At 38.8% G+C, this 26,824-nt stretch overlaps 1 protein-coding gene across 5 annotated transcripts in view; it reads right to left on the bottom strand.

The window, feature by feature from the left end:
• The window catches only part of MLLT10 (MLLT10 histone lysine methyltransferase DOT1L cofactor), a 129,681-nt gene that overhangs the window by 85,005 nt on the left and 17,852 nt on the right, over positions 1–26,824 (bottom strand). For 4 of the 5 annotated variants that reach the window (XM_035545225.2, XM_050708653.1, XM_035545227.2 and 1 more), the window contains 2 exons: positions 16,347–16,401; positions 2,815–2,924 (listed from right to left, as the gene is read on the bottom strand). In XM_035545225.2, coding sequence (XP_035401118.1) covers positions 2,815–2,924; positions 16,347–16,401 — 165 coding nt within the window. The remainder of the gene's footprint in view (positions 1–2,814; positions 2,925–16,346; positions 16,402–26,824) is intronic. The other variant, XM_050708654.1, reaches the window with a different exon arrangement.

Raw genomic sequence — 26,824 nt, forward strand, 5'->3', positions numbered from 1 at the left:
AGATTTTTGTACTTTGTCACCTTGCTTATTTTGCAGTATTCAATTAAGAATGAACTGCACAGAGAATTCTACGTGAAGTATTATCTCCTGGCAAAACTCCAAAGAAGTTTGTCTTTATTTTAAAGACCATAGTATATATTCTCCCATATGAGGAGAATTGCTCCATGTTTTCTCCCAATTCCATATGCTAGCTTCCCACACTTACCCAACCACATAGACAGAATTACTTAGGACTTCACAGGAAATAAAATCTCTCTTTAAAATCATCTCTTTCCAACCCAACTTGACTGGCAGAATGAAATTGGCACTACACCTCTCTAAAAAGGCAAGCACCTCTAGTGTGGTTTTCTTCCCCTAATTAAACATGAACATTTGTTCAAAATGTCTTAAGAACTTAAGTCTTAAGGACTTTTTGCCATATGTACTTTAAAAAGAAAAATAAATAAATAAAATTTCTTTCCCATTTCCTCCTAAACAGTACTCGTTAAGTTGATAAAGTCAGAGCTAAATGCTTTACAAAGTTGTTGATCTAAAAAAATCTATCATTTAAATAAATACAATTTATACTGAATAGCAAGGGGGTGATGTTATTGCAGGCTACCTGAAAAGGAATTGTTGCATTGATTTTGGTGGTGCTGCTCAAAACTAGACTACTCAGGACCTGGTGGCAGCATAGCCACAGCAGGACTAAACTCAGCACTGGCTACAGATTTACCCAAAAAGTTGGGCTTGCCCCATCGGTGACTCCCTCTCACATTCTGTCCTGTATAACTAGACTAGGCAATGAAGTCTGATGGATTTCATCAGGTATGCTGCATCGACTGCACTTTAGTAATTTCATTCTCCTAAAATCCACAATTACTGTCTCCCTGATCCCTATTTCCGCAAAAAGGCCAAATAAAATCCATAAAGTCTGTGATCTGGAAAAAGAACAAAAAATAAACAACAACTTGTAGGCTAGGGGTCCAGACCCAAACCTTGCAATTTCTGATGTATTACCTTAGCGTGTTTTAAAATATACTCTATTGGCCTGTATGGAAGTAGCTTTTGGGCCTATTTTCCAGAGTCTAATCAGACTATCAGCCCACTCAGAACATCAGCCAAAAAAGCAGAAAATGAAAAGCTAGACAACAGCAGGAACTCCACATGATCTATGTGCCATTAATATTTATCTAGCAAGCAAAAAAAAAATAATATGGTTAAGTACAGACCAGTCAAATGCAAATTGGAATTTCATCGAGGGGAAACTATCCATCATATATTTAGAAGAAAAAGTTCAAGAAATAAGCAACTTCAGTTAAAAAGAAGAAAAGGAATTAAAGAAGGATAGAACAATGGATGCTGTGAACAAGTAATATTAAACGACACAAGGTACATTTTTTTGAAGTTATAAGTAATTAGTCATCTAATGTAGTATCAATTAGTATCAATGGAAAAGATGGGAGATAATAAAATCCAAAGCATTCAATGAAATTTTTAAAGTGCATTAAGAAAGAACTGCTACGAATAAACAAACCACTATGACTACTGCATAGGGAAAAGGAGAAAACAGATATGCTGTTGGCTCAAAGTTGAGCACAGAAAAAAAATTATCTGCAACAGCAAATCTGTACAGCTTTATGTCTAAGCACAAAAGATTTATTAGATCTGCATCTAATCTCATTGTTGCATGTTCTTGCCAATGCAGAAAGCTGATACAGATACTCAGGTAGTATGTAATGAGAAAGCAATAGAAGGACCCATAGTTTGACTCTTGGCTTTTCTCATATACTGGTAAATACGAAGGGCAAAACATATGAAACAGCAATTATGAGAATGTGAAGCAGACGAGGAAAAGACCAATGTATCAAAAAAAAATAGAAAAAAGATGTAAGCTGAGAAAAAAAGAAACAAAAGTGAGAGGTTACAGAAACAACTTGAGAAGGACTGGTTCCCCTGTAGAAAGAACACTAGAAATTCTTTCTTTCTTCCGTAATAAAGTCTATTCTTCTTTTGTTCCAGTGTCTGCAAGCCACCATAAAAGAAAAAGACACTGGTGGTGAAAGGAACAGTACAAGAAATATGTGTAATAAAACTAATCAGAAATGCAGACAGTTTGCTGCCTACGGAAGATATAACACAAAAACACGAAGGAGGAGGTAGTTCGATCTAGTGAAGAAGAGGTAGCATGAGTGGAAGAACACGCAGAAAAATGTAGCTATCAGTACAGAACATTAATAAGTTACTTTTTTTTTCCTGTACATAAAGTCTTGCCACACTTCAAAAAACATTCGATCTCACTGACACTTATTTAGGAGCAATTCTTCTATTTCTTCTACAAGCAAATAATCTTGTCAGAATGAACACTGTTTACAAGAGCAAAAGTCTGCAAGCTTTTGCCTTAACATATTAGCATTGCTTTTCTTCCTAAGAGAAATGTTTATGAACATCTTATCAATACTTAAACCAGTAGGACTTAGTGATAATTAATAACAACATTTCAAATAAGCTGTAATAACATTTTTACATATGGGAAATATTTCACCTTGCTTTCAAAATAAACCATTATTCAAAGATCACGATATTTTTAATTAACAAAACAGTCTACTCTGTAAAAGAATAACGAGACATCGCCAATAACTTTGCAGCTTAATTGCATAATACAGCTTTCTTAATTCTTGAATTTATCACAGTCATAGAAGAAAACATACAGCTTTACAGTAGACATTCATGAGTTTTATGTAAACTACATTTAAGAAGTGTAGTTTTAGATTATTAAAGCTCACAAATTTTAAAATAAATGTGTTATATATAGATAAAAAGACACAATTATACCTTATTATAACGATCATGAGGAACAGACTGCAACACGATAGGTTCCATTGTAGAAACATTTGCAAACTGCACCTCGGGAATGTACAGAGCACAAACCACATGAGCCCAACCTACAAAAAGTTATAATTGTATTTAATTTTAACGTTTTCTAGAAGCTCAAAGAACATTTCAATTATAGTACAAAGAACCCTTTACAACACTTTTCCCCATGGACTGTTTTAACCATTTAGAACGTTACAGACATAAATTACTTAAACCATGTTTACATTTCATTTTATATTATCCAAAGTTAAGATGAGCTGTAACACATTTAAGTTTATTGTGTAGACAATTCCTACAAATAATACCCCACAGACTGCAAATAGTAATGATTTATACAAACAGTGACACGCAAATGGAAAAACAGGTTCTTTAAAATTTCTTGGATTAACATAGTCAACACTTTAAAACTATGCAAATTCCTGCATCAGGGAAATATTGTCTGAACAAACTAGTATTCATGCAAGCATTAAATAGAAAGAAGTCTTACACGATGGTAAAGACGCTTTTTTATTTAAACAAAGCCATTTGAACTTGACTAGACCAATATATTCTTTCTATAGCAAGGAATCCCACCACACCACCCCCACACACAAAGCCCCACACCTATAGATTCTCTTCTTTTCATTGTTTAAAAATGTGACCAAACTGTATTTTCATAACCACATCAACTCCTGTATCCAGTCCTGTTCTAAGCAATTAACTTAGGGTCATCAGTAAGTGCTTAGTTACTTACCATACTGTGTTTAAACAACATTTCATGAAAGACATATTCCTAATTCTCCAGCATTTCACTTCAGGAATGGAAAAAGCGCTGATTCAGAGAGAAAATTCCCTTTCAGGCTTTCTTTGAATACTAAGATCCTGAGAGTTGCAAGTTTGTTCCAGTGGAGGACAGTTTGCCATAACTGTGAAAACTGTCCATGTTCTATCCTAGGCTAAGTTTAACAAAAGCTAACCCAACAGATCAATATACCAACGTTACTAATAGAATGACAAGAGTGCTATCACATAGTGCAGAGCTACTTCATCTCAAAGTGAATTTGACATTGCTAATTATTTAGCATGAGTTCTGTTCTTTCCAAAGAGGAAAACTGAAAATCTTTCATCACAAGACCTTCAGAACACCTTAAAAGTAATTGTGCTGTCCCCCTACCCTGGCTGTCTTACGTGTATGTGAATATTAAGGGCATAGAATTTCACATTTATATAATTAGATAATCTAACCGATTATTAGATTAGGTAAAGCAAGTAAACTATCCTTGTGTGAATGTAACGTATAACACAAAAAACAACCACCACCGCTGCCTCACCATAGACCTTACTGAGCTTTGTTTTCATCTTGGATTTTTTCTTTTTAATTATTCTACTGACTCTAAAGGTTCTCTAAAGGTTCTTCATCTCTCCACTCAACTGCAATATGACTCGTAATCAGAGCTAAACAGGAAATTGTACTTACAGTACAATTGTACTTACAGTAGCACTGCTGAGACTCTGGAATGGTATCTAGTGTCTGGAATTGGGTACATGCTTTTTCTTCATTTATTAAGTCACAAATTCTTTCTAGGTGTTTCCAACTGATCCTCCCCCATACTCCAGTTTACTAAGTTGATAGTCATAGTTTGTATAAGAAAATGAGAAGTACAAGCATAAATCTTAGAGTCAACATTCACAGACTGGCAAATCTCATCTGTAACTAAATACAGCATCCATGCTGCTTCACCATTTTATTCACATACAGTTTGTAGAATTTTGTAACACACAGAAAAAGTATTAAAGAGAGTAGGGAAAACAAAAGCACAGACTGCCAACTCAAGCTGTTTTTAAAAACTTCCCTACAGACCATTCTAAAATTATCATTAACAGACTGGAAAAAAAAATATAAAAACTTAGTTTTTTTGTTCTCTGCTCTTAATATCTTCAGGGAATCAGTATTTAAAAGGACTTTCCTAAGACTTGCACACTGCCCTAAGCCAGAACCATTTTACTAGAGATAGATAAATAAATGTTAATATGGTGTTAACTGTGGATATTTATCTTTATTTCTCCACTCAGTAACTCAGATAGAAACACCATTCATCTAATAAGGCCATTAAACCCATAGAAAAGTGACAGATAAAAATTTTGAAAGACCATTTTTCAGCTAGTTGAAGATCATCACAAATGAATGGCAAAAGTTTTTACATTGAATATAATTAAGATTGTTCTCCAGCTACACCAACTTAAAATTAAAAAGATATAGAAATACAAAAAATATACCAGAATCACGAAAAAAATCACTTACTAAGCCAACTGAGTTTTACGTATTTTAAGCCACAAGTGAAGAACTTTCACTACAGGAAACCAGTTTCAAAAGTAACTTTAACTAAACACTACTCTGTGACTATAAAAAAATATAACAATATAGCCAGAAATGTACAAGATCTATGCATTCTGATTTCAAAGAGTGGGTATTAGGTATGCAGGACAGTTGTGGGTACTTTCATCCTTCACCATAACAAAACCAGGATGTGTATAATGAAATGAAGTACAACAGCACGAATGCACTGTTTGAACAAGGGGTTCAGAAGTGCTCAAGGAAATACGCACAAGGGACCTTCTCCACTTGCGTCCAGAATCTTCTCTAGATCCCACACGATCTGACCTTGCCGAAAAGTCACAACCTGTCCAATGTAAATTTACACCACGGGAAAGGTTGCAGCGCTCTCGTGACCCTCTCTAGCGGCCTCAAACGTCCCCATGAAGCCTACTCCAGCACCAGCTCCCCCCTTAAATGTTACTTTGTCCAAAGCTTCCCTGGTGAAGAAAAAATAAAGTATGAGAAAGCAACCCGCAGCTCACCTGGGTGAACCATAATAAATGTGTTCAGCCGCTCTCCCTGAAGAAAGCATAAGGAAGAAATTCTTGCATAACAAGTGCAGTTACGGACTGGCTGCCTGAGGAGGCTGAGGAATCTCCATCCTTGGAGAACTCCGCAAGGTCTGTAGACTCCTCCACAAAATTCATGGGATTAAGGCAGGTCAAAACATTCAGTTTCCCCATACAAGGACCAGGTAGTACCAGAGGACATCCAAAAAGGAAGCAAACAACCATCATCTTTTCCCTAAACATCAAAAGACTACTCACTCGTGCTACAATCAGCAAGCAACGCGTGGAAACAAGGACACCTACAGCCAACGAGGCCAGTGTGACAGTTCTCCTGTCTCGCTGATGGAAGAACGAATGACTAGCATTCGAACAGACTTCATTTGTAATGGCTTCTGCAACCAAGAGGGCTCTTGACTAAACAACACAGTGAGAAAATGCCTCCCCCATCCGCCCCGGAATGAGAGCAAACGCCCAGGATTTTGCTTCCTGCTCTATCTCCTCCTTACGCCTTTTGCATTCAAAACTCTGCAAACATGCATAAATAGGAGAGAAAGCAGAAACCAGAAATCCAGGACCATCCTCCCCAGGAAAACATCTCAAGGCTACACAGCCGTAAGGCTACATATGATCCTTCACATTCAGTTTACCTCTAGCTATCTTGCATTCCTCACTATTAGCCTAGGTTTAGGAAGCAGGATTAAACCACACGCGCACCTCCCATGGGATTATTTAGCCGGGCATAACAGGACATTTTCCTTGGCAAGCTCAACCTCCCGCTGGCTGAGAAGCCACAACCCATACTTTCTTCCTTCCTCTTCCCTCGGCAGGTACTTTCATCATTCTGCTGTTCAGCCAAGAGAAGCTGCTTTGTCCTCCTTTAGGCAGCTCCTCTCAGACAGAGCCCAGCACTCAGGCTCCCAACAGAACAGAGAACCTCTTGCCACGTACAGAGCTGAGTTTGTCTGTCATTTCGCGCTGGATGACAGGGATGCTTTGCCTGCTGGGATAATGAAACGTTCTAAAGAGACACCCACCCAAAACAGTAAGAGAAGCAAACATACATTTCATATCTGGATTTATAACACTTAGAACTCCATTAAACTCACATTTTTCAATCAACTTCATCTAAGCTATAAACACTGTACTGTAAACTTCCCATTCAAATCACTTACTACATTGTTTTGGGGGAAGCTATTGACTTCATCAGCAACTATACATCTCCCCCCCCCCAACATAATTAAATCCAGCCCTTTTGAGCTTTCCCAATATTTAAGTGTGAAAAATATTATTGTATACCCGTGTTTTAAGATTTTTTAAATAGTCTGTAGTATCACCATTCTACACATTCAGTAACATTTAAAGCATTCTCACTAGTTAGTGTTGAATCTGAAATAATTTTATTACCATTCCCCTTCACCCAAAACAGGACAGAAATTACAACAGGATACTCTGATTTCTAATTGTTTCCCAACCTCAGCCAGGACCTAATTCCATTTTTTTCAGATAATTTTTGTTATCATAAAACTTACTATAAGTCTTTTAAAATCATCTGTATAGACCTCACCCTTTCTTACTTAAATCAATAAGCTTCTTTGGTTGCGACTCTGGTGGTGCTTATCTTGCACACAAACAACTGGCCACAGTTTTCTTTTTCATTCCTTTTAATTTTACTTAGAAATTTTCTGTATCTCAATTTACAGTAATTGCTAACAAGGTCTTACTATTACTATAGGATTGCTTATGCTCAATTTACTTTTGCTTTAGTCTCCCTTTCAGGAGAGCTTTAACTGGAAAGGGGTGGGAGGACAAACATTTTTGCAATTGCATGTATTAGCATCATGTAAAGTATTCCTAAAGCTTTGTAAACTCAGTATGTTTTTTCCCTTATTTAACTTACTGCTTTTGAATCTTAGAGAAGGAGGCCATTTGACATATGTACTTTCTCAGTAATAATATTTGTACCAGATGATAACACCTGGCTTGCTTGTTTTAATATAAACTTCGGCTTTAACTTAAAACCAAGAAATTAAGAAAGTTGTTACCAGGATTCAAATCAGTAACTGAGTCTGCTTGTTTCTGTGCATTCTCATCAGAACTGCTTTCTCTGACACTGCTGAAAAAAATACTCACAAAAGGATGCTAAGGGCTAGCAGATTTACTGCCTCTTTTCCTTTAAGCCATCCCACTGTTCTACAACAACCAATGCCCCCATCCAGAAATTTTAAAATATCAACAGTTTTTGGCTATTGCTTATTAGAGACAACCTACTGGTGACAGCTAGTTTAAAACTCACTATATTTATTTCAATTGCACTTTCTAGTCCAGTAACTCTAGGAAACGTTCCTTACCTTTCAAGAAGAAAATCCACTTTGCTTTCTAAGATAACATTGCACAAGTGTAGCTAAAACACTTCCCTTTGAAGAGATCTCAGGGAACAACTTCAACCAATGTTAAAACAACATCAAAACCACATATAAAACAACCCCAAGATCTACTTCAATAACAATAATACTGAAAACAGTTTCCTCCAGTATCAAAAATTGGAAATGCATGCCAAAACACCTTCAAAGTTCAAGTATGTCTTACGAAAACTTCCAGCTTTCCACTTGAGTTTTTTTTTTGTTGTTGTTTGGTTGGTTGGGGTTTTTTTAATTTATTTTGACTTATTCCTTAGGAAGGCACACTACTGAGTTTTGTCAATTTTAGGTTTTGTTCCGGCATGCCAAAGGTTTAATTACCAGCACAGAATCCATGCGCATTTTACAAATCTTTCACTGAGACTTTGATTTCAGGTGCCTAACTAGTTTTTATCCCAATGAATCCTTCTAACACTACATACTTAAATATAATTTCAATATTCAATATTCCTTATCATTCAGAGTGACAAATTTCAGGCTCCAGAATCCTAACTAAAAATGGTTGGCGTGTTATCTCAGTGACAAATAGGTAACTCTTAATTTTACCACCAGCAAATAAAAGATTTGCCAACAGAGAACTCTCTAACTAGAAGCAAACTTTCACGAAGTAATCTAAAATTAACAAAGAAAACCCAAGAAGATAAACGGCATACAGTACATTATCCACCTAAATTTTTGCCTTTACAATTACTATTTAACTGTTCAAAACTTGATTCACAAGCACTTTCACTGCAAAGAAATTCAATCACCATCCACTGCAAATTTTGAAGCCTTGCATTCATGATCTTTACATTACAATAAAGTAGCAGCAACAGACTTTTACAGTAATAATCCATCCCACCATCCAAGTACGAAGAAGGTGGTGAACCAACACAGAGTAGGCACTATACTAGGACCACATCCCCCAATCCATGTTGAAGCTGCACAGGAAAGCAGTAGCAGACTGGAGGCCGGAACCTCTAAATCACACGCAGGTCCAGCTGCAGTGCCAGTCTGGCCCCAAAACCGAGCTCTGGGATGTTATCGCCATTTCCTAAGCATGCACCATTTCCAAAGTAAGATTTGTTTATGCGTATGTGCAAGTTACTGAAGAGTCCAGCATATCTCACTGAGGAAATTTTATTTTGTTTGTAACTATAGCTCACGCCTAAACCAAGACAGCATATTTTTCTCACAAGGGAGAACCTTCCTTTGTCGAAACATTAGTTTCTTATTAGAGTCACTCCAGGAGGTATTTTAAGGCTACACCTCAAACAGTCTCAATTGTGAGCTGCCACCAAAAGGCAAGGTCCCACCTTACCCTTCACTCTCCCTGAAGTTGACAACTGCCATATACCAGGGCAGATAAAATTGTATTCATCTCGTTACTAAACCTGGGGGAAAACTGAAGTTTACCTTCCAGTCAGATCAGCAAGTTGATGCAACAGATGCTGAGGTTGATTACCATAAGCAAAACCACAGGTGAAAAAACAGGCAGTCATGGGAAAAGCACAGCAGAGGCTGATGGCTGGCCTAGATTACAGGAAACTGCACCCACAGTCTCCACCACCGGCAGATCTGCTGTCTGACCCCAAGACTCAGCTGTGTCCCGTTCTGAAAGTTGAAGCCAGCAGAGATGTACTTAAGACCAATATTGTCCCTATTTGTCAGAGGGTTAGACTATTTTAGACCTTTTATTACGTGTCTCCTCAATAAGGCATTCCATACGCTTCGGGTTTGACCCTGGTCTTCCTTTTCCTGTCAAGATGATAAAACTTGCAGAAAAGACTCAACTGCTTGAGATACTGCAGTTTCGTTAACCTAGCAAACAGTTTTAGAGATTGTTACAGATAACACAGTATTATTCACTATATTATATGATCTACCCTTTTCAAAGATGGATGAAAAGAGGGTGCTCACACCAACTGCTAGGCATCTCACCACCGGGGCTGACAGTCATTGGTACACAGAATGAAGGGACAACTGCTGTTAAAACAAAGCTCATCTGCAAAGAAAAGGCTCCTCTACAGAAATACACCCAAATCTGCATTAATCAATACTTTCTCCCCAACAGAAGAACTAGTAAGTATGAAAAATTCTCTTTGGATCTTCATTTGGAAGCACAATAGTTTAGTTTTGAAACAGCTACAGCTTACATTCCATCTTCTAAGTAAGCTGATACCTTTAATAATTTTATCCTGTATGCTATGGCATTAGTGAGTCTCCTCCCACTCCCTGAAGGAGTCATTTTATACAATAAAACGAAGAAATGTCATAAACATTTATCTAAAGCTGGCTCTAAACACTTTTCCTAATTCCTAAGGTAGTTTCCTACGTTATATTTACTAGTAAAATAAATAGTAAATATATAATACAGATGATACGGTGAGATGTATGTTTAGGTTGGTAAAATATTTTTAAATTGTTTATCTGCTTTCCCTGCCTTTCTTAGTAAAAAATACATACTCAAAGTCCTGTGAATCTGTACAAAAGGCCTGGACTTTTTTTTTTTACATAAGCACTTCTTTAAAAAGCCTAAATATGCACATATACCATTATACCATCCATGTTCTTAGACATTAATACCAGGAAAACATCAGACCATAAAACCTGACAGTGAGAGCTGCTGACACCAATAATAAGAGTAAGAAAAGCTAGCATGTGATGTTTTTATAGACTTAGGAGATCCCTTCGCTGACCCAGAGGATGGGAAGAGGGCCCGAAGGATGACATAAAACCACGGCATTGTTAGCTGGCCTTTTCCCAAGCAGCTGCATGAAAGAAGTCTTGGTGAAAAGTCGACACAAAGAATGCTGTTACACAGCATTCCTGATCACCATCCAGCGGCATCAGATTTCAAAGTAACAACTTGTACACCAAAATGAAGCCTTTTAGGCCTAAAGAAAAATGTGGATAAAGATTACTGTAAGAAAACTATTTAAATGGGAGGTCCAACAACGTATCCAAATGAACAATTTGCTTAAAAAAAAAATAAAAATCAGACTGCACACAATATTTTCAAAGGATGAAAGAATTAGGATTCAAAAAAACTATAATCAGTTTAGCTGATCATGATTTTATTTCCTCCTGAGTGTCAAAAACCCAAAAGAAATTACTGCAACAGTTAAGAAAACATCACTGTATCAAAAACAACCAAGACTGGCAAAGAGCCAGTTCTCACATCTTCAAAAAAAAAAAAACCTCTCACTTGTTGCTTTTCTGTTTTTCTAAAAAATGTGTTGAACTACTAATCCACATATGAAGTACAGATACTGCTAAAAATATTTTAATTGCTCTTTCAGATAGCTTTCTTAAACATAAGACAGCAATCAATACGCAACTCAGAAATACATTGCTGTTTTTCCTTGTTTCCAAAACCTTTTATATTCAGTCATGTATCTTAACCATGGTGACGCCCCTAAATGGACATGAATACCCAATTTAGCAAGCAATTGTTAATAAGTATCTTCAAAGCCCAAAGCTCTTTTTTCATCTCAATCCTACTTTTTTTTTTATTTTCAGTAGAAATAATAGAATAAAATGTAGAATTTCTAGAACTGCAGTCGATGAACACTGAAAGATCTCTAAAATGTTATGTAAAACCTAGTTCCACAAGGTCCACAGAGGTTTTTTTCCCCATAGAAGACTGCAGACAATAAGCAGCCAAAACATTAAAATGTATTATTTATGCAGATTTCTAAAGTTTCTGACAATCACCCTGATCATAATCATGCAGTGTCTCAGCACTATTAACAAATGAATTAAATCAAATTTGCAACTAAGTACAGTCAACTCTTAATCTTCAACATAGATAATCTGTTGGCAAATAAAACACATCATGGATATTAGTGCAGGCTGCACTCTGCTAAATGCAGTTGTATTGTTTCCAAGAGCCGTGCAAGTGCCAAAGCACAATGACCACTTCACAAGGTGTGCAGAGACTGAACAAAAACGGGCAACCAGATCTTAGCTGCTTCTGTTCTGGGATAGTAGAGGTCTCTGACAATGGAAAGCCCTGGAGGGACAAGGAAGCAGCTCAAATCCAAACTGAATTCTTTCTTTGGGCTCACTACAAGCATGCCCAGCCACCATCATGAAGCCAAGAACAGGCAGGCATCTGTGCACTCCTCAGTGTACCAAAAAAGCTTATCAAATGCTAGATCCACTTGGTGCTACCATTTCAGATCAACTCTTTTGTCCTTCCAGAACCAGGCACACCAGCACCTTGGTGCAGAACCATCTGGATGAACCTGCAACACTGACTAAATGAACACTTCCACAACACTGTTGAGAAACCACTTAGCTAATACAGTTACAATTACCTAGGATAACTGAAATTCCCCTATCCCACTCCACCTCCGGTGACCCAAATAGTCAAGAGTTCGCAATGGCTGTAAAAACAGTTATTACCTCAAAAATATAAATCGCTTGTGTGATTTGTTTTCAGAGGGGATGCAAGAAAGAGTACTCAATTTTAAGAACAGTCTTCAGGAAAAAGCCTTGTTGAAATTAATATTTTTGTTCCAATTTCAGGATCTGTCCCAGTTTCGAGGTAGTGTGAATCTTTAGGCCAGTGAAAATATTATTTATTATATATATTTTATTTTATATAGATTATATAGATTTATTGTATAAATATTGTATTATATATCATATTATATTGTGTACATATTATATAATATAATGAATGTTATTACTTAATTAAAAAAAAATCTACCAAAAAATGTTGACCTGTTGAAATGTTGACATCAGCACTATGTTAGGGAACAGTAAATCATACTGTAATCATTTTGCAGCCTAGAGAGATACAGATTTGCTTCTCTAAAATTTCATATTCAGCTCTGGTAAAGATTATGTATCATTTGGAAGAGATACTGAGAAGCAGAATGAGGACAAACATGCTTCATACAAGGAATGCCCCATCAGTCTGGGGCCCTCCATCTTAAAAAGGAGACCGAAGTAGAACATGACAAAGCTCTGTAAAACCACAAGCCGTACTGAAAAGGTGAACATAAAATAACTAGTCTTTGGCATTTCCTTTGACTTAGCAACTGCCAAGTGGCATCAAATGAAAGTGTGATTTAGTGGATTCAAAACAAACTGATATAAAACGTTTACAAATTGTACAGATCAGCTGTGAAATGCCTTGCCACGCAACCAGCCTTACAGACACTAAAACTTTGTACAGAAGCGTACAAATTAACTGTGTGATGGGCTTTTGTTCTATTAAAACACAAAACCACCATCACTGAGTCCAAAAGTACCAAACCATACGTACCTGTAGGCTGGTAATTTATCCTGAGAAAGCATACAAGAACTTGCCCAAGAATCTGGTTCATACTGATAAAAAGAGCAGGCCAATGTTTGGCCTCCATAACGAGATCCCCTTCTTTTTATACCCCATACTGACACTTTCAAGTTCTGTAGGAGATGTGTGACAGAGCTGCTCCAAGAATGCTGTATTTATCCTATCACTGAAAACTCTAATTCCTTAATTACCGTAAGTGACACTGGAAAACCCAACATTACCCCCTTGGCAACTGTACCAATAAGCATAACTAAGGAATAGGAGATGTCTCTGAACGAAAATATCAAACCTAAAAAGCAAATTTAAAGGACAACTTATCTCCAAAAAGTCAAATAAGCCGTAACAGAAGAGTAAAAGGAGGGGGAGAGGGAGAAAGAACATGCACAAAAGAACCTCACATGACATAGGGAAGGAAAGGGGAGAAGAAGGAAAAAATAAAAAGCCAAACACTGTCACTGTTTCCTAGTCGGTAATACCTGAAAACAATAGAAGTTTGATTCCTAGACTACTTTGCCGTCTTTGCCATATGCATGTTATAGTGCCCCGGAGCTCTGAAAGGCAAGGTAACACCACTGCACACAAGCAGTCCTGGTTAGCTGCAGGTTAGGCTGCTTCCAGATACAGCTGACTTCAGACAGCTTTAGGCTGCTGCTAAAAGAACAGTCCTGGCCGTTCCCTGATATCAGCATTAAGCGTGGTCAGCCGGATCAGGAAAGGCCCAAAACGAACCCAGGGGGAAAATAAAGTGAGTTTTAAATACTGATGCAATCAAAGGATGAGGGAGCAATGCATAGCAAGGACCCTACCTGCAACAACAGTGTCTTACCGCAGGTTAAGAAAGTCATGACACTCTACAGTAAAAGCTCATTAGACAAAAAACGTTAAGATTCTTAACATAAAAGAAAATGCAGTATCTTGAACAGCTAAACAAAGCATTTCTTCCTATTAGTAAGAAGCACATATCCAGAAGACTGCTTCAAAACACACACACACACACACATATATATATATATACACACACACATATATATACACACACGCATGAGCAGCAGACCATGTATGAGTTACCTGAATATTCAAATCAAAAACTGCATTGGTTTTCTGGCCAATGCTGGCCAACAGCATAAAAATATCAACTATTAACCTACTGTAAAAATAATTTTAACCTGACAAGCCCATGATATGACCTTCTACAGTATTACCTTAAGTCTTAAACTGTTTTGGCACAATCTTTTATGAGGCAACACTTCCAAGGGAAAGCTTCAGATTAACAGTGTAGGTTTCTGAAATACAACACTGCTCGGAGTTCATTTTTTCCAAGGTTCACATCCTTCTGTAAAGCTGTTACTTAAAGGCCACTTGGTCCATAAAGTAGGATTTGCTGCATTCAACACCATCTATTACTAAGGAAGAGTTGTTTCCAAAAAGTAAAACATAAATTCTCAAGATTTCTCTGCTATGAACTTCGCACTGATGAAAATAGCTGGCCATGAAAATTAGCGTAGGGACAACACTGTTTGCACAATGTAACATCTTTGCTATTTAAATAATTTCAACCATATGTAGTCATTCACTTTCAGACAAATTCATCATTACAAGGAACACAGCTGCAAGAGAGAATCAATAGGATGCTCGGATATTTGATGTACACTGTCAAAATATGCTCTCAAGACTTTTCTAAAAAGAAAAAATAAAATTACCATACAGAAGAGCAAGACATTCCCAAACACTACTTTAAGTATAAAGCCAGAAAACACTTCGGTTGCCATTTCTGAAGAAATTAATTCCACACTGCCAGGTATCAACTTGTCTGAGAGAGGAAGAACAGTTCTGAGGCTAAAGTATGGACTGGCACTTCCGATGGTAGTTTTTAACTTTCACTGACACCCAGACTTCATACAATCTCCCAACACTCACAAATGACGCTACGTTCACTAATATGTTCTAGATGAGCAGACACTAGAAGGCTGAATACTAGAACACATACTGCACATTACAGTCAAAGCACACAAAAGGGAAAGGGTAGACCAGCCTGAATGCAAGCGGGCTCTGTGCTCATGCAACTCAACTGCAACTAAGCTGAAGGTTAAAAAAATTAGGTAGAATACTATGTCTGCAGCATAAAATCTCCAGAACACAATTAACACAGCCTGTCCAAATGAAATCCAGAATCCTGATCATCCTCTCTCCTCTCACATGAGAAAGACCTCAGTAACAAAATGACTAGATTATTTATAAATAGGGGATGCACAACAATTTAGAAGCATCTCGTGAAGACAGAGAAAGGCATTCCAGAAGTGACTGGTAAGTTAACTGAAAGATTTCATTTACACCACCCGGCTATTAGCAAAAATCTAACCAAGCCAGAATATTCAGCGGAGACTTCTTTTAGCAGTTCTACTCAGCAGATGCAGAATTGATGATACCCTGAATGACACAATTAGAAAGATGCAAGGGACAGGTAATCACTACTTTTCAGCTCTAACTTCTTTGTTACACAACCTATCGGTAAACCAAGCATGAAAGAGCTATCCTTTGAAAATGCACCGGTGCATTCAGTCAGGGCTAGACAAAAATCCACTTTCCCCCACGAACAGCTTCTGTAAGTGTTGAAACTCCAACTAAATCCACAAAATGTATCCATTTCCCCCATAAAATCTTGTGTTAAAATGCAGTTTCTCTTTTGTGTAACTTTTATGTAAAAGTAAAATTAAGAATAATGATCTATGTTCTCAAAGAAATTCATCCTAAGCTGGACAACTAAAGGTTACTGTAAAATAGTTCTCTTTCCAAACCAGCCAGTGTGATAAACCAATTGCTCGTTTTCATTTGTTTTTAGAATCCCTGCATATTCTTTGCACAGTCTTATTTCCCTCACATAAAATAAGAGACTTCACAAAAAAAATAAGAATAAAACTTACCCCCATTATCTGTTCTCTTTAAAGCACCATCCTTATGAGGGCATAATTCACATCTCTAGGAAAAAAAGCAAAAATAAAATAAAAAAATGGAATGATCATAGAAGCATTACAAAAGAAACCACACAAATCAAATCCGTTAGGTGTCATTAAAAAAGTAACCATTCTTTAAAAGCGAATGGGTAATTTTCCCTTAACCCTTACTCGAGTATTAATATTAGTCTGTCACGAAGCCTTCTCCTTCAGATCTTAAAACCCCGATGCGTTTAAGCTATTCACGGTTCTACCTCCAAGTTTTAATTCCTGGATTCCACACCCTGGCATTCTGGAGACAAGTCTCCAAGAACACCAGCATGGGGTAGACTCCCTCGATAAGAACTTGGGCCCAGTCCAAAGACTCCCTACTGTACTGCTCTCTCCTGGGATCTCTCTACTCACCAGGATGGTCAATCACAAAGCTGTGCCATGGATATAATTAGTACAAGTGCACATACTACAGCTGGCTTCACAGTCCCCGATGACTCTCACTTATTCTGGCAAAACAAAAACAATTTTGTTTTCCAGTTCATGAAAAGGAGGTCAAAAGTTGACTCATCCCTGAAACTCCCAAAGACTGCACGTCTTGAAACATGCAGTTTGACATCCTATTCTTCTGACACACACCAGGATAACAACAGCACAATCTTTCTGCTACAGCTGCTTCTATCAACTTCCTAATACCAAGCTTATCTCTAAGTGTCCCAGAGAAGCAGGAATCAATTCCAAATCAGTTCAGAGATGACAGAAATGGAACAGGTTTGATACACATTCAACTGGTCCAAACGATGGGCAAAGGAACACCGCTACAAGAACCTACACCCAGACATCATTACAGCCTTTACGTATTCCCAAATGAGAGACAACTCCAAGCACGCCAATCTAACAAATTTTTTTAAGAAACTGAGGAAGAGTCAGCTCTTCAGATGCAAACTTAATACTGCATCCTTCAAACGGAGAGGGACATCGGGCATCGGTACAGATCCCTGTGCTCCCTGAGCAGCACAATTCTCCATTATCAGCCAACTGGCAAGTCAACAGATAAGGGAGCCTACGATGCTCCAAGTGCCTCCGAAACAGACTGCCCCAACTTACTGGAGGAATGAGAAATTCCATTCCTGAAACTCATACGCATGAAGAGTACCTTCAGGACTACCTATTCCTCCTAACCTATAACAAAACTGTTATTAGCAGCAAAGAGGCTTTCATGAAGGGTAGAATAGAAAGGTTTGTGAATTATTTTTGCTGAATACATTGGTATAGACATATGCACAGAAGAAAAAGAGAATCTGCAGGATTCCTGCTTTTTGTCTCTTGCTTCGCTTATCCCTCCCTCACATTGACCCAATAAAGTGATAAGCAACATTACAACAACATTACAAGGCAGAATTAAGCCTACAGTGAAATTTAGAGGTCAAAGTGTTTGAAAACTTCTGAACCATTTTCTCACTGCCTGCAGACTCAGAGCACTATACCATTATCTTTTCAAGTCAAGGCTTTTTTTTATCCAAGTCAGGACTCTCTTGCAACTGAAATGAACTATCAGTTCATTTTAAACAAAACCTTACACATCCAGTACTCGGGCTGTATCTTCAGCTCTCCAAACACTAAATGCAAGCAGCTGAGAGACACTCGGTAACAGCAGGTTAACTTTAATGAATTCCCCATACACCGGATCAGATTCTCTGCCTGGCGTATAGTGACAGTGCCCGTGCAGTAGCCTGTTCCCACCCCAAAGCCGTGAGCTGGCAGCTTAAGACCTGTGAGCTGAGCTGATGTATCTAGCACAGAGACAAGGGAAACTGTTAACACAGTCTTGCCCCACCTCTGCAAGCCTGTGGAAGTTTGTCATTCATTTTCACTAGTGGCAAAACCAGTTTAGGAGGTTCTCCTCTCCTTCACTTCACCACTCCCTGGTTAATTTCTCCTTCCACCACCCCCACAGCTGCTAACCCAACCATCTGTAAGGCTGCCACTTAAACCAGCGGAATGGAGTGAAGTAACCCATTTCTCTTTAACACTTTTAATCCAGGTCCTACCTCTGACGGAATTTACAGCCCAACCCAACAATCAGCTATGCTGGCAAAACCGAAGGCAGGGAGCTGCAGCATTAATAAGTAAGGAACAAACAGACGGCTTGAGCAAACTTCACTGCAGAATGAAACATTAGAAATAATCACAGGACACCGAGTGACAAGGAACTGAACCAATCCTTTATGCACAAGAGTTGAGCCTGCTCCATTCAGTCTCTTCAGAGCTCAGTTTCAAGCTGATTTATTTTTGTCTCCTACCCCAAAAGGGCTCAGGTCCATTAGGCCTCCCCTCATTACTCCTCTACAGCCCCAGCTGCACAGAGAAGATTTAAGATATGAGACAGAAAACTGCAGTGGAGGAGGGAGCTTTGACAACAGAAGAAAATTTGAGCTTTGGGAGCTCTGCAGAGCATCTTCTCACGGGCACGGAGCTGTACGCCTGCACTCAGCTCTCATGGAGCTGGGGACCCCTGCAGAGATACCTGGAACTGAAGATAGGCAGCACCTCAAGTGCTGTGAGTCCTGGCTACAACCTGCAGCAGAGTAACGTCGTAGTAGTCTAAGGTACCACAGTGACCCTTGGCCCTTTTCCCTCTGGGTTATGCACCTAACTCGTTCCCCGCCTACACACACACAGCTCCTGCTACCTGTTCTGCTCTCCCCGTTTTCAACAGGCACCACCCAGTAAAGCCAGTAGTTTTGCCACGCGGACGTGATGTGCTTCATCCCTGCCTATTCGAGGCAAATAACTAAGGTAGCGGATGATTTTTGCATTATATGTGAACTAACATTTTATTACTAGCTCTAAAAATCTTACCACAATGTATCACTTTAGAAAAGTGATTAGTTTCAGCTGAAAATTTGTAAAGTGACAAAAAACTCGTGTACTTTCAAAACGCTTAAATGCATGTTGTTACAAAAGATTCTGCAGGAGAAAGGAAATAAAGCAGCATCCATATACACGTACCCCACAAGTCCAGTTACTTGTAATTCCTTATCTGAACGTCCAAGCAGCATCTCCTTCTTCCAGTTAATTTACGGACAAACCTTAGCATTTAAGTGAACAACAGCTGAACCCCTCTGCTCAATGCCATACCCCATATAACTCATACGGGGGAACAAAGCTTCTATCTGTGCAACAGTTGAACAAAGGGTTCTGTAGGGATGGTCGGATGATCGGTAATATTCACATGCAGACAAGGCCTGGGCTCTCTTCTCCAGCTGTAGGCCATAAGTCTTAGCCATGGCAGAGGATTTGGAGATTTATTGTCTAAGCATTCAAAAACATTCTGTGAATCTACTAAATAAACTGGGGGGGGGGGGGGGGGGGGGGGGGGGGAAGGGAGGGACGACACGACACGTAAAATGAACATGGCACGTTCGTGTCCAGCAAGAGCAGGGCAAACTCCTATCAACTACTTAGATAAACAACATCAGGTGAGACAGTGCGCGTGTAAATACCAAGAAGGCTGACTGCGATCCAAGGGAATAACCACATCCTTTGCCGTGTGGAAGGGCACTGATCCTGTAGCGTGGAAGGGCACGAGCACGTGATGAGCACATGTGGTGCTGCAGGCACAGACAAATGAATTAAAGCTGAGGGAGGAGTGTGGAAAAAATTCCAATAGTGGCTCTCAGAATGTAACGTGGACGTCTCATTTTTGCAAGGCTTTGGTAGAACAGACTAAGTTCATGGATAAAGCTTCTGTCCAAGCATAACTCGGGTGAACTCACAGCAGGAATCGCTTGGGACTGCGAGGTCTCCTGGAGAGGAGTAAAGTGAAACCAGTCTCCAAGATCTGTACCTGGAACTGTCTGACAGTGCAACTGTCACATCTCACTTCAGAACCACATAAATAGCAAGTTAACTGAGCGAAGGAAGACTAGCCCTGTAACCTTAGCACCCAGATGAACTGACACTGTCTGGATCTGAAGAAAAACCCACTGACTCCTGTGGGGTTCAATCTCAAAAGTCACCCAGCAGAAACCTAAAGTGCTGAAAATCATGGAAGGCCCATGGAGAAGGGGAATAAATTTTTTTTTCTCTATTAAAAAAGTAAAAATAATCAAGAAAAAAACAGTAAAATAAAAAGAATAAAGAATGAAGGCATCCACTAAAGACTGAAAGACCAAAATAAGACAAGCAAAGCAAGAGTTAAATAAACTCATCTTCCTATACTGAATTATAATATACATTACAATTTGGCTCTACCACATCAGGGCCCCAAGTTTTCTCCCCAGTTTTAGATAAATGCACCTTTTCATTTTAACCAGGATTAACAACTAACTAAACCAGCAGTAGATATTACACAAGTCTAATTACTGGATTATTGGCCTTTCTTATTAAGCCTTTTTGGTTAATCTATCTCCACGGATTTTTCAATTAGAAAAGGAGAAAAGACAGAGAAACTGATTTAATCCAACAGCCGAGATTATTCATGTTGAAATGAAGAGAAAGAGACGCTTATGCAGTAGGTAGGGTAGGTAAATAAGAACAAGACTATACAAGCAGGAGGGAAGACAAGAAGAGTCTTAGGAATACAGCCTTGTTCTCCCCTCAGGGTTCTCCAAATTTGGAGCAAGTTTCGTAATTTGGAGAGATCCATTTTAGACTGTACCTTGTTATAAGAAAACAGAACCTGAAAAATCCTTATGCAAGTTCTTTGCTGAGCTGTGATCCGAGTTGGGCCAATGGAGCCATTCACCTGCGTAATGACTGTCCAAGCAAGCCAAGTCCTGCAGGCCTGACTCCCTGCGTTACAGTGATGCAATAAATAGGGTGTCTCAATGTGACCTGTTAACCTAAATAACCCAAAAACATCTACAGCAGCTCAAAGAGACCACGGTTCCTAGCTGCTAGCTGAGAAATGAGGCTGCAGTTCCAGCTGACTTTAATTCAGCCTCACTGGAAGCTAACATAATTGCTGACTGCTGCCAGAAGATCACTGGCCATCTCCTGCTGTGTACTTTCTACCACCTCCCTTGCTCTGGGAAGAGCAATCATTTGACCATATGGAAATCCTGATCGGCAAGCTAAAAATAAAATACTCCTCCCTTCTCCCCCCCCCAGTTTTCAGCCAGACCACTTCTCCGAGCCATCTCTCAATACGGCCATATGACCACCTCCACCAGATAAAGAACCTAACAGGAACACCCATAGGGAGCGGGACGAGAATTCAGCCACCCCATAGTAATACAGACACATTTCTTAGGCAATTGGTTTTTCCCTGACACTCGTATATTCCAAGTTTTTGAACAGGCATCAGCCATGTGTGTAGACTGCTTACAAGCTTATTTTCCATCCCAAGCTGTACTGTACCCAGCACGACAGCTATGTTTCTAGGATAGTTTTCATCCCAAGGATGTTTTGATGACAGAATTACTGTTTTACAGTGCTTGACAATGACAAACAAGATTTAACTGAAAGGAAACCTTTTAAAGAGACTGCAACACATGACCCTTAAAGTTACAACACAATGCCTTATGAAATACACTGCTAAATAGCATTACACCAAATCGGTATCCCAGTTCTTGAAACCTTGCGTTTAATCACATCAATCCTTTCCTTGACAGGAGTTAAAACTTGACATACAAACCATTTTATTCTGCCGCTCCTGTTAATCATTACTCAGCTGACTTTAAGTCCATTTGCTTTTGACGCAAGTTTTAGTTCGCGTTTTTAGTGAAAACAGACCCTGCACGCACAAACTCATGACTTTCTTAAACTTAGCCTAGGAGACAGCTGCCAGGCAGAAACCATTTTTTATGCTTTACTTCTGAATCTGCTTCAAAATCCATCTATTTTAAATCGCTGGGTATTCCCACCTGTATCTAACTGTGCTGACTCAAGACACTCCCCCAAAGCACAGGAATGGACTTGCAAAGGTAAACCAAAGCAGCCGATCAGAAAGTTAGTTTCTAATCAGGGGCTTTCTAACTGGCAGCCCCCGATGCTCTCAGCAACCTCAGTCTCCCACTTATCAGTAGCTGTGGGGGCCTCCAGCACAGCTGATTGTGTCCAGGTACTCATCCCCCAAGTTCTGTGGTGCAGCTTAACCTAGCACCTCCAGTAGTCCATCCCATTTTGTCTCAGCCCAAGGGTGTTAGAAGGAGAAAACACAGAAGTCATCTCTGATACTCTTTATCATGCATAAGAGGATCTTTCCCAACCCTTCAGGCCTTGAATATGCTATTTAGTATTAGACACTGCTACTTCAGGTAATAGAGAGCATCTAAATACGGGTTAAGAAACTGGTTTAGAAGGGTAAAGACATCCACATGGGTAGTCCCTGCAGTTAATGTATACCAATATGGTGCTGGCAGACGCATACCCTTTTTTTTTTTTTTTGCCAAAAAAATTAAAATTCTGAAAAAAAAAGCAGTATCTAGAAAACTTTTCTGGCTACAAAGTTAATCATACATCCTATCTGAAGTTTGAGGCTTGCCAATGCTGCTACATTAATTCTACCCACATGTAACTGAAGTTGAATTCCTTCATTCCCTTTTTTGATGAAAAATTATCTTCTAAGACAGAAACGTTTTTGCTGTGTATTTTCCTTCTCCCCTAAATGGTATGAAATTAGTATCTCTTCCTCTCCAGAGGAAGAAGCCTTACATTTCCTCAACTTCCTTTTATGCTTTTATTTCTACATCCCCCCTCTCCCTAATGTTTTGGCCCATTTCTTTGACAGAAAAAAATGGTATTAAAAATGCATTGAAATGAAAACAATGGACGTAAGAAAAACTGTAGATTCTACCTATTAAAAAAAAAAGTTTGGGGGTACTTTTAGTGATTAGGTTGTTAGATTCAGGCAGACACGGGACTGAACAGCCAATGTAAACATGGCTTCCCCTATATACAGGCATCATACTCTGAAAAGACTTACATAAAAATATAACCATTGAACAACAGACAACAACAAAAAATCGCAGAGTGGGACACACCAATATACTGGAAATTTAGATCTTGGCATATATTCTATCAAGAGATGAGAATTCACAGGCGGTTCGTACAAAAACAGACCCAGCAACAGGATGTACACCAGACTGACCATGTCTACATCTGCTGGCAATAACTTACCCCAGTCCTCAGAACCCAGTGACATTTCATTTTTCCATTCACCTCCTCAAACTATCTCGTGTGACGCAAAACCGATACTGCCAACATAGAAGGACTAGCCAGAGAAGATCAACTTTGCAGCCCTTGAAACCTCCAGAAAATCCCTCAAAATCCACAAGCATTCCCAGGGGCTACTGAAATTACTGACCCTTCATTCACACCAAACTCAGGCTACCTGTTCATATCAAATCCTTTTACTCTGATACGTTACTAATATTTTATTTGATTTTTCCTTAAACCAGTTAGATACTTTCAAACCTCCCATTAGAGATTAATTCTGATTTTTCAAGCCCTTGCCTATTATTCCTTACCAAAGTCGCAATTTCCATTTTTCACTTGTTCAATAGAGCAAAAAGGACTAATTATACATAACTTCTTTTCTAAAAGCTTCTGTTGGAATATAGAGCCCAGCCAATACTGCTATCTAGATACCAGATAGCCTATAGTGTTATCTACATAACACACAATATCTAGAATATCCATGTAAAGTATCTGACTGCTATGTTATCAAATCCACATTTCCTTATTTATCAGTTCCTAAACTACAGCTTGCTAGCAAGATACCTTATCAGTAGTATTTTGGAATTATGACCTTATTCGTAAATACACAAAATGCTCACCTTCCGTAGTTTGATCCAAATGGCTCCACAAACAGCAGCTTGTAACAATTATCTGTAGCTAGCTACTTGCTGACTTTTGCTACACAATTTTTCCAAACAAGAAACCCAAAAAGAAGCAAAACTACTGAAGTTGCAGCATTTCTAACTTACGATTTATGCTAGGCTCCAGTACTTATAAGCCGCAGTAAAGAACCAACAGAAATCAAAAGATCTTCTGCCACCATGGGGAGAGCATTCCCGAATCCCCAACTGGCTGACACCACTAATAGAGCAAACGAACGCATGCTGTCAGTACTTCTCTTCCAAAGTGCTATGTTCTGCAACTTGACAACTTAAGAAATTAAGTCATCTCCCTCTTCAAATAATCATTTCTTGATGCTGACAAATTTGCCAAATCTCTGCCCCATCTCTATTCAGTCATCTGTCCCAGGAGGAGAGAACTTTTTTTTTTTAAGCAGACAGTTGACAGGTAAAAGAAAAACAGACTGACTACCTGAAGCATTTTGGGCTTTATACCTGGATAAATTACAGAGACTCGACCTAGTTCTCTTTATCAAGGCATCAGCTAAAGATATATGCAGATTCAGTTAGCTCTGTCAAAAACATCTAGTACAGGCAATAAATTTACAGAATATGACAAGAAGATTAGAGGCACTCAACATGCAAATCAGCATTCTTCCAAGGCCATCCCGGCAGTACGTACTACAGGGGACATGTAGGCATACTTTCACTTGGCACACGTAAGGTAACGAGAAGAGAGGTGGTAACATCCAGAGCAGTCCAACAGCAGTGATGACACACGGCTCCAACTTCACAAGTGCAAAGCCACGAACTTCCCACTACAGATTTAAGACCAGCAAGTCCTGACACGCTGCAGGCATCCAACTATAAGCGTACACAAAATTTAAAATTAACACACTTATCTTCAATGGAAAGCATCGGAAAGCCAGGAGAGAGACCCATCACGTTTGGCTGGATTTCCAACCAGTCACCGCAGCTTTTGCTACCAGGCTAAAAGTATCCCAACTAAAGCAAGAGCTGAAGGACAGAGTATGAGACAGTTTGCTTGAGTGTCCTTCTGTAATATAACACAGCTGTAACACTGTGTAATACAGGCTTCTTTTAAGCCTGAACAGCATACATATCCATGTTTACCTTAACGTAAGCACAAAGTACTGTAGAAGTAAGGTGCTCATTTTGGTAAACTGCAACTAACCAAAGCCAAAAAAAAGCAGAATTTCTCCTTCAAATAAGTTGATGAACTTAGCTGTTTATTCAGTAACCAAGTAGCACGTATGCATACTAGCAGAGAAAAATGGAGCACGAAAAAAGCAGCACACACAGAAATCCCAGTAATATTCTCGTTTCTACATGCACAGCACACAATACAGTGCACAAGGTTCAGCTCACCAGTTAGTGGGAAGCACACAGAAACTATATTCCATTTCTGTAGCACCTTCTGCCACCTGTACTACCAGCTGCTGACCAGCTACTGGACGACCCCAACCAATTCAGTCATCTTTTGAGTCACAGTGCAATGAAGTTAAAGGTCTACCATCATTACTTACACAAAAATCATCTGAACGTGAAAAATGATTTTCTCCTACTCAGGAAATGCAAAGCGAACAGCAGTCACTGGTCTACCAGACAAAAACCACACATCTCTCAGTCCACAGGATTGCAGACTGAAAGCAGAAGTTTCACATGATATGCCTACGTATCTTCAGACAGACCTTTTATTCCAGTTAGCCAGCTACGAACAAACATTCACTGACTTCTAGACTGCACAGCCATTCATAGAAGACAAGGCAGGGCTGTTTTTCTTCTTTTGGGGTGGCAGGAAGGAAGGGGAAGCACGGGGATATCATTAATAAATAGCAGTTTCCCGTAATTATAAAAAAAAAAAATCTCCTGGCAATTTGTATTTTACAGTCACTTCTCTTATTTAGAAGATTACTATTCCACTGTTGTGTAGAAATAAAATTATTTCAAATAAATCTATTTAATACAAATAAATGTATTTTTTTCTGTTTTTTCTAAAGCCACTTTTCTACTACTACAGTACTCTTGAAAGTAATTGTAATAATATTCTTATAAAAGATGTCCTCTAAAGAAAATTATGGATACACATACGTATTCATTTCAGAATTTCTGTAAGAATTATTTCAAGAGGTATCTTCAAAGAGAACACATAGTAAATTAATCCTGAAGTGAGCTATTTGGACAATATTTGAAAGTGAAGGAAGAAAGAAAGCAGCAAGTTATTACTATCCATTTCCTTCTTCCAAAATTCAGTTCCCCTCTATTGAGACCGTATTTACCAACGTGCGTTTTAGTTTTCAGATACAGGTTTAATAACCACACCAAAACTGACTCTAAGTGCAGACACAGAGAACCCATTCCCCTGGAGGCAACCTGTTGAGCCAGAGCTGTCAGAGCTCTGATCACAAACCTATTTACATATCCAAAGTCTGCATTCCTATTTCCTCCTCCTTTGCCTCTTCCTGCCTAGGCAAAATGCAAGCAATACTACAAGCATGGTTATTTTATATTATATAAATGCTGGGGGAAGTGGGGCTGAACTATGGATACATCATACAACTCTTACATGAGCAGTTCTTCAATAACAAACTCGTGGACGCAGGTGATGAAAACTTAAAAAAAAAAAAATAA

This window comes from Cygnus atratus, chromosome 2 (assembly GCF_013377495.2).
Source record: "Cygnus atratus isolate AKBS03 ecotype Queensland, Australia chromosome 2, CAtr_DNAZoo_HiC_assembly, whole genome shotgun sequence".
Classification (NCBI taxonomy): Eukaryota; Metazoa; Chordata; class Aves; order Anseriformes; family Anatidae; genus Cygnus; species Cygnus atratus.